The sequence below is a fragment of the Dendrobates tinctorius genome, unplaced genomic scaffold, assembly GCF_039654945.1.
Source record: "Dendrobates tinctorius isolate UK_male_01 unplaced genomic scaffold, ASM3965494v1 ptg000143l, whole genome shotgun sequence".
In the NCBI taxonomy this organism is placed as follows: domain Eukaryota; kingdom Metazoa; phylum Chordata; class Amphibia; order Anura; family Dendrobatidae; genus Dendrobates; species Dendrobates tinctorius.
The window spans coordinates 40,292,888-40,310,782 of NW_027361810.1; the positions used below are offsets into that span (position 1 = coordinate 40,292,888).

The 17,895-nt window shown below is 42.3% G+C and overlaps 1 protein-coding gene across 1 annotated transcript in view; it reads left to right on the plus strand.

Annotated features, from left to right (window-relative positions):
- Positions 1–17,895, plus strand: part of CERS6 (ceramide synthase 6) — a 384,005-nt gene that overhangs the window by 220,397 nt on the left and 145,713 nt on the right. The window contains exons 2-3 of the mRNA XM_073545799.1: positions 2,943–3,048; positions 7,631–7,761. Of these exons, the coding sequence (XP_073401900.1) occupies positions 2,943–3,048; positions 7,631–7,761 (237 nt within the window). The remainder of the gene's footprint in view (positions 1–2,942; positions 3,049–7,630; positions 7,762–17,895) is intronic.

Here is a 17,895-nt window from a genome sequence, read left to right on the forward strand (position 1 = left end):
AAGTGATTGACAGGTTGGTCACACTCATCAAGCATAGTGTTTGACAAACCAGCTTTTTACTATTGAGGCCGCCTATGCGGCCTCAATAGTAAAAGATAAAATGTTAAAAATGATAAAAAAAATACAAAAATCGGGGTATATTTACCTTCCGATGTCCCGCGCTGCCATCCCGGGCTACAGCGTTCCCAGCGATGATTTGCGAGACCTGTGATGACGTTGGTCTTGCGTTACTATAGCGATCTCGCGAGACCGCTAGAGTCACGCGAGACCAACGTCATCACAGGACCTTGCCGCAAGGCATTACTGGGAACGCTTAGGCCGGGAATGCAGCGCGGGATGTCGGAAGGTAAATATACCCCGATTTTTTTTTTTTTTTTTTTTTTTTTTTTTTACAGGGGTATGGTACCCAGAGCCTGGAGGACAGTCTCCTCTCCTCCACACCGTGGGTACCAACCGCACATGAGACACTTAACTTCCCGCATGGTGGGCATAGCCACATGCGGGAAGTAAGCGATTCTCATGCATTCCTATGGGTGCGGAATCGCGGCAATTCTTTGCGATTCCGCACAAAAGAATGAGCATGCTGCGATTTTTTCCACGATGCGATTCCGCCACGGAAAAAAGCGCAGCATTAGCACTGCATGTGCGGAATGCCATAGGAATGCATGGGGTGCGTTCTGTACACGATTTTTAAACGTTTTCGCAGCGTTTTCACGCCGAAAATCGCGGCAAAAAACGCTTAAAAATCGCATCGTGGGCACACAGCCTAAAATTTAAAAAAAACTTCTTTATTCATAAGAACACATGTGGAATACAAAAAAATTAAATTCAGCGATTGTACGCGTTTTGACCATACTGGTCTTAATCATGGAATAATGTGTAGAACAAGACCTCCAAACCTCATTATACTTAAAATCGCCAAAAGGGTGGATATGAGAAAATAAGGGAGGAAACAGGAGGAGGAGGAAGAGGAGATGGAGGAGGAAGTGGAGGAGTAATGAGCTGGCCAACACTCTAGGTCGCTATATACTAATTAAAGCCCACGGATACAAAGAGGTGAACACCTGCTATCAACCTACAAAGGTAGAAAAAGAGCCAAGGCTAGTGCAAATGCTCCATATCATTCTTCAAATTAAGCCCCCTTGAGTGGTGTGTATCAAGGGTTAATATCTAGAATGCCTCCATCTTGAGAAGCAATTTTCACCTATCATACTGTTTGTTTGTTTTTAACCCTTTTAATGTAATTGATTTTTAATCCTGCCCCCATCTACATTGTGGTCTTCGGATACAAGAAGAGGTTTAATATTAGTGACCAGACCCTCCCGATTTGGGTGCAAATTGTTACGGTGGGATGGCTTTTAAGCTTTTTGGATCAAAACATTGTCAACTAAGTTCCCTATGTTTTTTACTAGTGATGAGCAAACATGCTTGGATAAGGTGTTATATTAGCATGCTCGGGTCCTAACCAAGTGTCTTCGGCGTGCTTGAATAACATGTTCAAGTCCCAGCGGCTGTTCAACAGCCACAACACATTCAGGGGTTGCCTATCAGAGGTTGTTTGTTTGTTAGGCAATCACTGCAGATCTGAAGGTTACTGGTAATAAGAGAGAAGGGAATACTATACTACCCAGTGTTCTGCCCCTTCTAATGACAGGTCTGCAACTTTCTTTACGGATGTTTCTAGTACTACAGTCCTGCTCAAGGATGGACGTATACTTCTGTCTTATACCTATTATTTCATTAAATTGTGTACATTTTTTTAATGATTTTGTAGTGCCGAATCACCTCACTTTTAGGGCTCGCTCATACGAGCATATACATCGGACGAGTGCTATACGATATTTTACAGGTTGCACTGCCCAATGTTATACTATGGCGCAGTGCAGACCTGCGACTTTTTCTCTTGCCGGTTTGCATGTCTACTATCATTTTTAGGGTGTAATTTCTGTGCTCATTTAAGTATTGTACATGAGGTCACTGCTGTGCTTTTCTTACTCAACCGAAGAATCGCATTAGAAAATGTTGTTTGGCTGAAGCTGCCACTAGGAGGAGCTCACTGAGTACAGGTGAACAAGCTTTCCATAGTGTTGGTTTCTGGTTGGGTCAAGCTGATCAATGTCGAGGCTCTCCGATCACTGGCACTAATATAAAAGTTCATTATATGTGTCTATGGCAGGAGTACTCGCTGTGTGCATGGAATTCCTATTGCAGTATATAGGAGCTCTGCCTGAAGAATTACCATTATACGCAAGTTAGAGTTGAGTGAAACAGGTCGGTTAGATTCAAAAGTCGCCGACTTTTGCCAAAGTCGGGTTTCATGAAACGAAACCCGACCACAGTGTGAAGTCGGCCATGCGGTTGGCGACCCAAGCGCCAAAGTCGGGTTTCGCCGAATGCTTGCACGTGACATTTTTCAGCCAATGAGAGAAGCGGAGCGTAGCGTAGTGGGAGCGTAGCTGGAGTGGGAGTGGGAGAGAGAGAGGGAGAGGGAGAGAAGAAGAGAGAGAGATTTTGCCGCCTCTAGGGTTAAAATTCATGCCAGGTGTGTTTACAGTCCTCCACTCACTGCCGACTTTTCTCCCCATTGACTTGCATTGGGTTTCGTGTTTCCCGACTTTTCCCTATAGTCAGCCGATTTCGTTAGACTCGACTTTTGAGAAAGTGGGGTTTCATGAAACCCAACTCGACCCTAAAAAAGGCAAAGTCGCTCATCTCTAGCACAAGGTGAACTACTTAATAGCATATAAAAATGGGCTCAACACAATAATGAAATATGTAGCCGTCTTTGTTCTTCTAGTGTAAGCCATAATCTCACATTTTGTATATTTGGAGGAGGTGAACGTATAATATTTCCATTCAGATATCAATATTTTGTAAATAAAATTGCTTCACAATATATTTGAATTCCATATATTAAGAGTTTTGTCTTTTGTTTCTCCTAGGTTTATAGCAAAACCGTGCGCTTTGGCTCTCAAAATTCAAGCCAGCGGACCACAGAAGGCTCAGCACAATGCCATTCTGGAGAAGGTCTTTACAGCTATTACAAAGGTAAAAAGATCCATAGAGAAATGTATAATGTATCAGTCAACTAGAATAAAAAACGATGAAGGGTTTGTCTGGAATTAGGAAAAGGATGTTCTACAAAGTATGTGTCTGGTACTGCGACTCAGCCTCCGTCCCCTTCACTTACATATGGATGTGATCCCATACTGGAGAAAGCCTATAGTCCAAAGATTGCAATGTTTTTGCAACAGGGGGAACTTTTTTTCTAAAACTGGACACCCCATTTAAAAGGTAACAGAACTCTGATAAAAGTTTTCATTTGCTGTAACCGCTGCTTAGTAGTTTTATACAGTGTGGGCCTTGATTCATGGACACCTCTGCTGAATTGTCAAAGGAAGGAGCAAACGTTTTTATCTTTTCCTCCAGATAAGACACAGTGATCAATAGCCCCTTGGACTTAATATTGAGCCCATACCCCATTTTGTTTGGGCTTAAATGCTTCTGTCCCTTCATTGAAACAAATGGACCCGGACCTCCACTGATCAAAGGAGTGGTTACAACTTGTCAAAACTTTTTAAAAGTTTACCCAGTTTACTTATTTCCGTATTAAAAAATGTAATTAGTAGTGATGAGCGAGTATACTCCTTGCTCGGGTTTTCCCAAGTATGCTCGGGTGTCCTCTGAGTATTTTGGTGTGCTCGGAGATTTAGTTTCTGTCGCCGTAGCTGCATGATTTGCGGCTGCTGGACAGGCTGAATACATGTGGCGATTCCCTAACAAACAAGTAATCCTCACATGTATTCAGGCTGTCTAGCAGCCGCAAAAACTAGATCTCCGAGCTTGCCAAAATACTTGGAGGACACCCGAGCATGCTCGGGAAAACCCGACAAACGAGTATACTCGCTCATCACTAGTAACTATTAGACATTTCACTTGACCAAAACCAAAACATTGATTTTTTTATCATTGTACTGCTACAAAAAAACAGTATATAGTCCTTTGTACCCCTGCAGATGCCAATTCTCTTCTGAAACATGTCGGGAAGTGCTGAAATATAATTTATTTATCCCCATAAAGTCCCATGATCGATATATTTATGGTTAGGATGTGTAGAGCAGGCTTAGAAGCTGAGCCTGCTCGATATGTGGCAGGTATCGACAAAATTAATAGTATTTATCTGTTTTCTACAGCAGTAACCGGAGCTCCACTCTATCCACAGCTGTTAACCATTTATATGCTGCTGTCAATCTCTGACAGCAGTATATAAATGGAACATGTGAAGAGGTGCACTTTCTGACTCCCATCATCTCCTTGCACTGCTGAAGCCTCCTGCTACTGCCATCTTGGTACTCCTATGAAGTTCAGCTACAAGATAAGCTTCAGAGGTGACCAAGATTTTCACTATGAAGTGAATTATATAGTGTAAGGTAGCCTAAAAGTATAAATAAATTAGAATCACCATCCTTTTCCCTCATTAAAAAATATAATAATTAATAAACACCGTAAAGAGAAAAAAAAATCAAATCACCAGAATTGCAATTTTACAGCACCACAAGTCATTAAAAAATGCTTTGAGAAGTGATTAAACATCTTATCTATACAAAAATACTAAAAACAAAACTGTCAGCTCATCATGTAAAAAATAAGCCCTTACACAGATCCATTGATGGAAAAATAAAAATTTTGGCTCGAAAAATGCCAAAAATCAAATTTTTGGAGGAAATTTTTCTTAACACCTAAAAAGAAAAAAATTCTATGGAAGTTAGGTATCACGATAATCGCACTGATTTATGTTTCCATATAATTTTTGCTGGACAATGAACACTGTAAAAATGAAACCAAAAATTGCATTTTTTTCATCACTTAATCCCACTTGGATTTTGCTTATCATTTTTTTCTAGTACATTGTATAGTAAAGTGAAAGATATCCTTCAAACCTACAACTTGTTCCACAAAAAACAAGACCTAATATGGCTTTGTCAACAGAAAAAACAATAAAGTTATGCCTCTTGGTAAAAGGGGAGGAAAAAACAAATGTACAAAAATTTAAAATTTCCCGGACATTAAGGGGGTTAAGGATCTGCAAGCTCGTAAATGAGCAGAGGGGGAGGGTATGTAGACAAGCATCTTGCGGAATCCTGTATAAGAGGCACTGAGAGGGTTAATGAGACCAGTATATGGGTACAGTTTTGTTAGGAATAATTAAGTGAGATGGCGGAACTAGTCATTCCCACCCTCCAATCCAGGAGGTGCAGCTGACTTAAAATGGCAGCTGAACTGTTCATTCCTTCTCTGGGAGTAGAGGTGCAGCTCTGACAATTGGGGCTGTGTGTAGAGGTGGAAACATGTCTGAAACCTGGTCGTCTGTGTGCTGGAGAGACCTCTTACCTCTGGTCAGACTGGACGGTGAGAATCTGGACAATATTGTGAAGGGATGAACCCTGTATCACTATATGGACTGTTTTGTTTAGCCTTATGCCAAAAGGCCATTTATATGTTTTGCTTAAAAATATTTATGAACTTTAATTAATCTACCTGCTTAGACAAAGAAACTGCATACCTGTGTGAATGCTGCCTACTACCTGAGAGTGAAACCCTACAGTACATACATTACAACATGGAAGTAATTGCTTGCATTACCTAGACTCCTAGAGTGACTTAATTGCATGGTAGTAATCACTTTTTAGCTTAGTAAAATCCATTGTTTGCAGTACATGATTGATAAAATTAGATTTATTCACCAAAAAAGCAGCAAAATGCATGGCTGTGTTGCTAACACTTTCTCATTGCTTTCTATGATGACAAAATGGTGCAAAATTGCTGAAAGAAGTGACATGCTGCAATTTTTTTTTTTAAAACAGCAGTTTTCCAATTCAGTCATGATAAAAAAAACAACCGTGTGCACGAGACTTCTGAAATCTCATTGCTTTTGCTGGTTTTTAATTTGCATAAAAACTTCAGTAAAAACACGTTGTGCAAACGTAAATTAATTCATTTCAGGAGAACTTGCATCATAATGTCTCTGTCGCCTCTAGCTCCTCCTTACATATACTTTTGGTGCAAAACAATGAAAAGGTGGGCAGTAGAAATCCACAGGGCACCATACTCTGAATCAGGAACCACCCAGGTCAGATAAAAGTCGATCGGGCAGTGTCGCTCGGGGAGCCACGCATGCGCTGTGAAGAGCGGCTCCAGCCACACACATTCAGTGAAGCTGGGTACTACGCACAGCTTCAGTGCGCATGCGTGAGAAGCCGTCCATCACGGCGCATGCTCGGCTTTACGATACACTGTGCAAGCCTGGGATTTTTCAAAGCAGATTTGAATGACGCCTGCACAACAATAGGAACATCATTCAAATTGCGTCGGTGGCGACAACCGTGTCTGAATGAAATTATGCCCCTATTCTGCCGGTAGGTCACACCCTCAAAGCTGAACCCATTATGATAAAGTATAAATTCAATACTGTGTAGGAGGAATTCCCTTTGATGTCTGGGAACGCCATCACTTATTTTCATGTTATTGATAACAGTCACTCTTTAAGTACAGTATATACAAATATCTGACCAACAGCAGAATGGCAGTACAAGTAACAAGTCTGTCATCCCCCAAAACTCAAACTACTTATAGAGTCTTATAGGGAACTTAACCTCTTTAAAAATGTGCCTGCAGCAAAAAATTCACTTCTTTCAATTGAAGGCTCCTCAGTGTAACCTTAGTATGACCAACGGCTCGGTGCATTGGTCCAATCCCTCAATTATCACCCTCCGCACTTCCCCTAAGGTTGATTAATAAAATTCACTTGCCCGGAGTGATGCCGTTGCCTAAATCACTAGCCCTGCTCGTCCCCCATATTACTATATAAGTAGTTTAAATAGAGTTTGGGGGGTTACAGACTCCCATTAACAGGGCTGCCATTGGAAATACCATTATTATATATACTGTATTTTTGGACTACAAGACTCATTTTACTGTAGGGTAACACAGGGTTAGGAGGATAGAAGTGAGTAAAAAAATATTTCATACTAATTAAAACTTTGATCACGTCATAAAGAAATTAATGCTTCTAACTCTGTACAGGCCATGGAACAGGGGTAAAGAATTCAGCAACAGCCATGCAGGAGCGCCCCTATCTGGCCAAATAAAAAGTGGTGTCCCTGGTGAGGATGGAGACTCCAAAGCTACTAAATCAGAATTTAAAAGTAAAAGGTGCCTGTATGAAGATTCTTGCTGTATTGTCATGATGATTAACAAAATGTTCAAGAGACACTGCACACTTGAAGGACCAAGCCACAGACTTTAATTTTGCCATTGCAGGAAGGGACAGCATCAGTATGGTCATCCAATGTCATGCTCTGTATAGATGGAAGTCTTTAGCCAGACAAAGCATTATACATACTTCCCTCATCATGTATCTATGTACACAGACCAGGCAAAGTGACTTGTTGGTGTCCCCTTGCCACCAGCACCTAAAGCTGAAACCCCGGCTGCACCCTCTAGCTGCACCCCTGACCCATCCCAACTCTGATAATTCTTCATCTATTCTTGTGTATACGATATGTTCCAGAATTCCTAAAATCAGATATTTTTATATTTTCTTTTTTTTTTTTAAATTTTATCCTGGCAGCACCCTGATGAGAAAAGACTAGAAGGACTTTCCAAGCAGCTGGACTGGGATGTGCGTAGTATTCAGCACTGGTTTCGTCAGAGAAGGAATCAAGAAAAGCCGAGTACCCTGACACGATTCTGTGAGAGCATGTAAGTATCTGCATCTCACATGTTTATAGGGGTCCTCACTCTATTTCTAGTGGTGATTTCCAATATAATTTTATTTAGCGCATTTCTCCATTAGCGACTCATTTATATCAGGATATCTATGAAAACTAATTAACTGCTGTCTCACTTTGGTTATTTGTAATTTAGAAATATTCTATGTATATGATGATGGAATTTAGTTCTTTAATGCACTGATCCGACAGATTATCAGAGAACTAGTCGATTTGCAGAGTAAAGCATGGTGGAGGGACAGAACAGCAGACTCGGCATCTTAGAAGACAAGAGTATTGATGAATGAACATGCTCGGACAAGGTGTTATCTGAGCATGATCGGGTGCTAGCCAAGTGTCTTCGGTGTGCTCCAAAAATATGTTACAGTTCCCGCGGCTGCATGTCTCGTGGCTGTTCGACAAATGCAACGCATGCAGGGATTCAGGGGCGGACCTACCGCCCGTGCAGCCGGTTCATTGCACGGGGGCCCCGGGGGAGAGGGGGCCCCTCCAGCCTCCAGCACCACATGGCTAAATATTCATGCAAATTAGCCATGTGGACTTGTGGAGCGCCAGTGCCGCAGAGCCAGCAAGGAGGAGAGGAGTGCAGCCCCCCTGCAGGAGGCAACGGGAGGGGTCTCACTCCTCCTGAGGCTGCGTGCCAGCGCAACCCAGTGCAGAGGAGCCTGCCCTGAGGGCTGAGGTGAGAGATCATCAGAGATCAGCCAGCAGCATCAGTACCGTGGGGGAGGAGAGGAGGGTAGACAGACTGTCTGACTGTCACTCACACTGCCTGCCCTGTGTGTCGCCAGCCAGACGGTGGCTGCAGTTCAGCCGCAGGTCAGTGTGTGACATCACGTGTCTGTCTGAGTCCATGCCCTGCCCTGCCAATAGCAGCACCTCAGACAGGAGGAATGTGTGGAGTGCAGACACTGTGACTGGAGAGTGGAGTGTAAAAAGTGTGGATCCTCTTGGTCTGGACTCTGGCCTGCCCTGCCTGCCTGCACAAGGTAAGAGTACCAGAGTTGAGCAGGACTGAGGGCCTGGGACCGAGGAGGCAGGCATGATTTTGGGGGGCTCCTTGGGTGGGGGAGAAAACTGAAGCATGGCAGGCATTATTTTTGGGGAGTCCGTCCTGGGGGAGAACTGAAGCATGATGGCCTGGCTGCTCATGAATGGGGGGCCCCTGGCCTTGGGAGAAGCGTGGCCTGGCTGCTCATGAATGGGGGGGCCCTGGCCTGGGGAGAAGCAAGGTCTTGGCTGCTCATGAATGGGAGGGCCCCTGGGGAGAAGCATGGCTGCTCATGAATGGGGGGGCCCTGACCTGGGGAGAAGCATGGCCTTGGCTGCTCATGAATGGGGGGGCCCTGACCTGGGGAGAAGCACGGCTGCTCATGAATGGGGGGGCCCCTGGCCTGGGGAGAAGCATGGCATTGGCTGCTCATGAATGGGGGGCCCCTGGCCTGAGGAGAAGCATGGCATTGGCTGCTCATGAATGGGGGGGCCCCTGGGGAGAAGCATGGCTGCTCATGAATGGGGGGCCCTGGGGGAGATGCTTGGCTGCTCATGAATGGGAGGGGCCCTGGCCTGGGGAGAAGCATGGCCTGGCTGCTCATGAATGGGGGGGCCCCTGGTCTGGGGAGAAGCATGGCCTTGGCTGCTCATGAATGGGGGGGCCCTGGGGGAGATGCTTGGCTGCTCATGAATGTTGGGCCCCTGGGAGAGATGCTTGGCTGCTCATGAATGGGGCGGCTCATGGGGGGAGAAGAAACCTGAATCAGGCGGCTCACATACGGGGAGAAGCAGCATAAACTGGGGGGGGGGCACATGGGGAGAAGCAGCATAAACTGGGGGTGCCACATAGGGTGAGAAGCACTATGCCAAAAGTAGACTGCATTTGGGGGAGAGCATTATGAAACAAAGGGAAACGGGGGTGCCTATACATACTAGCTGGAGGCTGTCTTGGGCTATATATATTATTTAAAGGCTATGCTGGGCTGTATATATTACCTGAAGGCTATGCTGGACTGTATCTATTACCTTAAAGCTATGCTGAACTGTATATATTACCTGGAGTGGAGGCTATGCTGGCCTGTATATATCACCTGGAGGCTGTGGTGGGCTGTATATATTACCTGAAGGCTATGCTGGACTGTATCTATTACCTTAAAGCTATGCTGAACTGTATATATTAACTGGAGGCTTTGCTGGGCTGTATTATATATTACCTGGAGTCTGTGCTGGGCTGTATATATTAACTGGAGGCTGTGCTGGGCTGTATATATCACCTGGAGGCTGTGGTGGGCTGTATATATTACCTAAAGGCTGTGCTGGGCTGTATATATTAACTGAAGGCTGTGCTGGGCTGTATACCATATTTTATTTGGAGGCTGTGCTGGGCTATATATATTAACAACTAGAGGCAATGCTGGTCTAATGGGCTATATATGTTATTTGGAGGCTGCAACCGGCAAATAATAAATACAGCCCAGCAGCACCCTACAGATATTATATCCTTCCCTGCATAGCATCAATATTAGATATACAGTACATTTACGGTGGGAAAATCCTCAGCAAAAATTGACATTGTGTAGATTTTCCCCCCTCTAAAAAAACGCAGCATATCCGCTGTATATTTTAGTGGCACCATGTAATGCGGATCTAGCACAACTGCACTTGCCGCGACCGGCCGCAAGCCCGATAGAGAATGAATGGGGCTTGCCGGATCGGTGCCACAAGTCGCCGTTAGGCTGCAGAGGTGCGGAAGTCTGCCGGATCTGCTGCTAGTAGGGGGGGGGGCTCGAAAAATTTCTTGCACAGGGGCCCACTACAGTCTGTGTCCGCCCCTGCAGGGATTGCCTAACAAACAGGCTAAAAAGACAAGGGCCAAACTTCAGGAATAGAAGAGAGCAGGAACAAAAGAAAAACAACGTTGTATTCAGGAGAACAGCGGCATTTACGCCAGGCAAAAATTTCATATTTATACCAAGTGACAATTCCGGTTTAGAAAATTAACCCCTTGACCACAGGCAACTTTCAGTTTTTTGCTTTATTCGTTTTTCACTGCCCTTCTTCCCAGGGCCATAACTTTTTTTTTATTTTTCAGTAAACATGGCCGTTTGACGGCTTGTGTTTTATTGCGGGATGGGTTGTACTTTTGAACAACAATTGATTTTTCCCATAATGTATTGTAAAATGGGAAAATAATTCCAAGGTGAAATTGCAAAAAAAAGTGAAATTTCATATATACTGCTCAAAAAAATAAAGGGAACACTAACAGCCCGTTGCAAATGGAATAGTGTTCCCTTTATTTTTTTGAGATATATATATATATATATATATATGTATATATATATATATATATATATATATATATATATATATTTTACCATGTTCAATAAATGCTCAAACTGACCTGCTACTATGATTCTCCAGGTCATTGCGAGTTCGCAGACACCAAACATGTCTAGTTTCTTTTTTTAAGTGGTGAAAAGAAAATCCAAAATCTATTAAATAAAAAAAAAATGGCACCAATTTCTAAGACCAGTAGCGACTCTATTTTTCGGGATCGGGGGCTAGGTGAGGGCTTATTTTTGGCATGCCAAGCTGACATATTTATCAATACCATTTTAGGGTAAATATGATATTTTGATCTCCTGTTACTGTATTTTATTGCAATGCTGCAGCAATCAAAAACTGTAATTCTGGGGTTTTGCATTTTTTTCTCGCAACGCCGCTTACCGATCTGATTAATTATTTTTGTATTTTGATAGACCGGGCAATTATAAAAGCAACAACACCAAATATGTTTTTATATATATATATATATATTTATATATATATATATATATATATAAATACACATATATATAGTTTTATTTTAAATAGGGATAAAGAGGGGGTGATTTGAACTTTTGTATTTTAAAATTTTTTTAAAAACTTTCTTTTTTTACACTTTTTACTTGCTTCAATAGTCTCCTTAGGAGACTTGAAGCTTTGATCTCCTGATCGTGTGTGCTTCAGCCCTGCTATATGTAGCAGAATTAATCATCTTCTATAAACACCAACAACTGGGCGGCGGTCATAGCAGATCAGTAATTATAACCACAGGGGTTTCCTGCAGATCCCGTGTTGTCATGCCAACCCATCTGCTCCCCTCCATCATGTGAAAATGGGTGCCGATGGGCGGAGTGAGTGACGTGCTTCCGGCGCAATCATGCTTAATGCCGTTGTTAGAGATTGACAGTGACATTTAACATGTTAACAGCCGTGGGTGGATCGTGGTTCCACCTTCGGCTGTTAGGGCGATATGTCAGTTGATCAAATCAGCTGTGATGTGCCAGAAATTATGCGGGCTCAGCGCCGGAGCCCGTATCAAAGAGGGAGATAAAGCTTATGACAGATATATAAGTCACAAGTAGTGAAGGGGTCAAAAGACTCCATGCTGCATGACTTTATTGTGGACCTATCAGCCTGCAGTCTGTGTGCAATTCATACCTTGCTGTCTAATACATTCTCTTTGGTCCTCTAAAGGCAGAACTCAAGCTTTAAATAAAAATTATATTTCTCTTGCTGTGCTTGGGCCAGGCCCAGTTTAATTAAATTAAAGGATAGAGGTTTTTGCCTCGTGCTGCCAGTGCACGGAAGCAGTCAGTCAATTTTAATGTGAAATTACTAATTGGTTTTGAGCATCAAGTAGAACCATATTATTAAAAGCAGATGGCATGTCCACTTTTATGGCGTATTTTCTCTGATGGACTACATTCTTAATTAAATAACATGACATGCCATTGATATAATAGCCTGTATTTATTGGGCCATACTGGCAGATCAGATGTGGAGTCTCTGCTAAGTGGAGCATCCAATTTGTTTTAAACATTTATAACATCATTACAGGGGGCAGTCATTAAAAGGAATCTGTCAGTAAGATCAATGCACCAAACAGCATGTATGGACATGCAAGTCTTTGAAAGCTAAACCCATTGAAACCTTTATAACTTCTATCTGTTGCTGCATTCCTGAGCAATTAGGATTTTCATTTCTATTCAAATTAGGTGTTAAGTGCTCCGAGGCCACGACAAAGCACCTAATATAAGCCTCTACCTCCTGAGATTGTTTACTTACCCAGCACCAGTCTTTTTAGCTTGGCAAGGGAAGATTACGGTAAATAGTGAGCTATCAATCAATCTAAAGAGGCTGGTGCTGTGAAAACTGTATCAATAGGTCTTCTACTTTCAGACAACTTGAGCGTGATAGATGTTGAAATAAATATAGAATCCAAAAATCGCTTGATTTAAAAATTGTTATTTTTAAGGCACGAACAATCATTCGGCCAATGGCGATCTCGTCTCACTCCCCCATACACAGGAACGCTCGGCTTGGCCAAAAGTTGCTGTATTTTTGACGAGAAAACCTGTACAAGACTTTTCTGGCTGAGACTTATTTCCCAGAAAGCAAAAGGATTGGCCATTGGAAATCGAACATGCTGGATTCTTTTCTTCCTTTGCATTGCCTATTGAGGAAGAATTAGGAGGCCGCCATAGATATCAGTTTGTTGGCCGATGTTGGCAGATTTGGCCGACTTTAGCCTAATGTGTGTGGGGTTTTTACCACTGAAAAATCAATGTCTTTTTTGCTACATCTTTTCCTATTGCCTAATTTACCATCCACTGCCTGTTGTCAAGTGTGATCCACCTCCAGCGACAGAAATGCAGGTATGGATTACATGATGTGGAGGTGACTTTTTGTCTGCTCTCCCGTCTCTGAATCTAGATAAAAGTATAACACAGATGAGGACTTTCACTAAGGACAGACATGCCATTGGATAATGGTAGCCATAATGCGTGGCACACAGTGAGGGAAAATGCATTTCCAGCACTTACAATGCTGGCAGGATGTAATAGCACGTTACAGAGGCTGAGAATTTGTACAGTTCATGAACATAGAGTAAGAAAACCACGGCACTCAATATGTCATTCAAGACAAAAGGGATTTATTGGGAGATGACCATGTGGCAGAGATCCATAATATTATCAGCCTATGTTTTGGGCCATCCTTGACCCTTTTCAAGACTTGTGTCCTGGGTCATCTCCATAAGACAGCTACAATAAACATTGAAACAACAGGACATAGACCATGAAAAAGGTCCGGGACGGACCAAAACATTGGCAGCCAATAGTATGATGGACCTTTGCAACAAATATTTGAAAGAGAGGGAGACACAAAGCGCAAGATAGGGTCTTATCCCACAAATAAAGCAGAGAGCTTCCAAAAATCTGCTCACCTGATATTACAAGGTCAGAATGTGTGTAGATAAAGGCTGCTGCAGATCCACGAGTCGATCAACGACCAGATAATACAGTATACCGCATAGGAAATGTGGATTACATCCGCGCTGCCTTAATAATGAAATTCCAGTGGAATGATGACGTTCAAACGGTGGTTTATTCAACGCGTTTCAAGGTCATTAGGAACCCTTCTTCAGGACACCACACACAACATACATACTGTAGGTAGTACACTTACATTGCTTAAATACAAACTGGATTCAAAACGGCGCCAATTAGTCATATGACACATGGTGTCAAAGTTCGCAGTTAACAAACAGTTAATAAATCGCGGTCAGTATAGAATTAAAACCGCTGTCAGTATAACATAAGGTCAGTGTTTAAGGAATATTATTAATTCTATACTGACCGTGAGATTTATTAACTGTTTGTTAACTGAACTTTGACACCATGTGTCATCTGACTAATCGGCGCCGTTTTGAATCCAGTTTGTATTTAAGCAATGTAAGTGCACTACCTATGTATGTTGTGTGTGGTGTCATCCTGAAGAAGGGGTCCTAATGACCTTGAAACGCGTTGAATAAACCACCGTTTAAACTTCCTCATTCCACTGGAATTTCATTAGCAGCGCGGACGTAATCCACATTTCCTGTGTGGTATAGTGGATTTTTGCAACAGGCAGATCTCCCAATAAAGCAGATCATCCAATATACAGGAAGGGGCGAAGTTTGGATCAATTTTTTTCCCGTCTTTTTAGAAATAAATCGAATACTGTTCTCAGTATTAAAAGCTGCGGTTGGGTTTCCTTAACTGGAATCATTCTTTACTGCTGCTCTTAGTAAAATATTACTCCCTTCCTTGGCTCTGACAGTTTTATATATTTTTTATATAGAGACATAAATGCATTCTGAATGCGCAGCAGAGAAATTACACGCAAATGGATAAAAGGCAATTATTTAAGTACAACAATTGTGCATCTTAAGTGGAGATACGGCGCAGTCATTTCTGTGCGTTTTATCATCGGAGAGGCAGCGAAGATTTGAGAAATTGGAGATAAGTGACTTCACATCAGAGCTGGATAAATCCCCTTGACTTTCAATGGAGCATGCGGTGAACAAACCGTGTGTCAAATGTCTGTTCAAGCAGAGACAGAGGCCTTATTAAATGAGCATTATATCAGAGCGGATGCTTAGGGGGGAACATTTCACAGAGAAATCAAAAGACCATGGTTTACTGCCCTATCAATGGATTACAACACGGATGAAAATAAATAGATGTATTTTTTTCCTTGTGATTCAAGTTTAAAGGGGTTTAATAATAATAGCATATTTGATATTTAAAATTATATTTTATATATCAAATATTTATTATTTCAAATATTAAATATTGTAAGAGGAACCCATGAATTTTTTATTAAAGGAGGTACAACGTCTATAACTTCCGTTGATTGATTGTATTAGCATCTCCTTTTATTGTTCATGCAGGCACAGCGCCGACATAGAATTGTGGTCATGCCTGGTACTGCAACTGAGTACTTTTCATTGCTGCTGCAGCCTTACGATTCTGCTACGGTCACCCTGAGGGTTTATCAATACGAGCAATTATAAATAGCCTAAATCACCAAGAAGTTAAAGGTTTACTTTTCAGTTTTATCAGTGAAGCCCATATGGATTTAACAAGATGGTTTTGAAAATTGCGATTTTTTTTTTTTTTACATTATTAGTGCATGATCACAGAATGGCCAAACAACTGTATATATATATATATATATATATATATATATACACACACATTTTTTTTAACTGCAATACATTTACTTGGGGTTAAAAAAAAATGTTTTTGCAATTGGGTTTCATTCAAACTTTTGCACCGTTTGGCTTTTTCTTTCTCTGCATGTTAAACTTTAATGTGTTCTGTGGTCATAAATCAGCAGAGAGGAGCTCAGAAAAAGACAGATAAAAGAGTTAGGAATTCTTTCTCAGATGTTTATAGAGGGCCGACTGACGAATTTTTAGTTGATTAATTCTGCAGCTAGGGATAGACAATACAGAGGCTATAGCAAACAAAACAGTTCATTTTTTTAATGAAACCCAACTGCAAGACTGCATTTAAGTTACAATAAGAAAATTGTATGAAAGGGTGGATAACTCAATTATTGTCAAATTTCAGGCTGCCACTACTAGAGGGAGCTGATCAGTTTCCTGGCTATTGTTGTAGTTTGAACTTAACCCCTTAACGACCGCCGATACGCCTTTTAACTGCGGTAGTTAAGGGTACTTATACCACAGCACTGTTAATTAACGGCAATGTGGAAAAAGTGTATAGCGCCCCCCCAGAGTTGGATTATCTCCAGGGTCTCAGCTGCCGGGGGAGCCGAGACCCCAGAGAACATGATTCGGGTTGGTTTTTACCGACCTCGCTTTTGCAATCACCGTTATTACCCGTATAACAGCGACCACAAAAAAGGCGCGATTTTGCATTTGCTTTCTCTCTCCTCTGATGTGATCGCATATCAGAGGAGAGAGAAATAGGGTCCCCGATCCCCCCCACCAGTACCTCCCGGTGGTCCTCGGGCCCTCCTGCCTCCTCCGGTGGGAGCCGCCATCTTGATCCCAGAAGAAAACGGCGGGCACATGCGCAGTGCGCCAGCCGAATCTGACGGCCGGCAGATTCCATTCAATCATTCAATGTACATTTTGATCACTGTGATAAACCCTATCACAGTGATCAAAGTTAAAAAAAAATAGTAAATAGCCCGCCTTTATCACCCCCTTAGTTAGGGAAATATAATGAAATAAAGAAAATATATTTATTTTCATTTTCCAATTAGGGTTGGGGTTGGAATTAGGGTTAGGGTTAGAATTAGAGTTAGGGTTGGAATTAGGGTTAGGGTTGGAATTAAGGTTAGGATTAGGGTTAGGGTTGGAATTAGGGTTAGGATTAGGGTTAGGGATTAGGATTAGGGTTGGAACTAGAATTGAGGGGTTTCCACTTAGGCACATCAGGGGGTCTCCAAATGCGACATGACACCACCATTGATTCCAGCCAATTTTGCGTTCAAAAAGTCAAATGGTGTTTCCTCCCTTCCGAGCTTAGACGTGTGCCCAAACAGTGGTTTACCCCAACATATGGGGCATCAGCGTACTCAGGACAAATTGCACACCAACTTTGAGGGTCTAATTTCTCTCATTACCCTTGGAAAAATAAAAAAAATTGGGGGCTAAAAAATCACTTTAGTGAAAAAAAATTATTTTTTATTTTCATGGCTCTGCGTTATAAACTTCTGTGAAGGACTTGGGGGTTCAAAATGCTCACGACACATCTAGATAAGCTCCTTCGGGGTCTAGTTTCCAAAATGGGTTCACTTGTGGGGGGTTTCTACTGTTTAGGCACATCAGAGGCTCTTCAAATGCAACATGACGCCGCAGAACATTCCTTCAAAGTCTGCATTCCAAAATAGCGCTCCTTCCCTTCCGAGTTCTCCCATGCACCCAAACAGTGGTTCCCCCCACATATAGGGTATCAGTGTACTCAGGACAAATTGCACAACAACTTTTGTGGTCCAATTTCTCCTGAGGAAAAAAATTGATTTTTTATTTTCACTGCTCTGCGTTATAAACTTCTGTGAAGCACTTGGGGGTTCAAAGTGCTCACTACACATCTAGATAAGTTCCTTAAGGGGTCTAGTTTCCAAAATGGGGTCACTTCTTGGGGGTTTCCACTGTTTAGGCACATCAGTGGCTCTCCAAACACAACATGGCGTCCGATCTCAATTCCAACCAATTCTGCATTGAAAAAGTCAAACAGCGCTCCTTCCCTTGCGAGCTCTGCCATGCGCC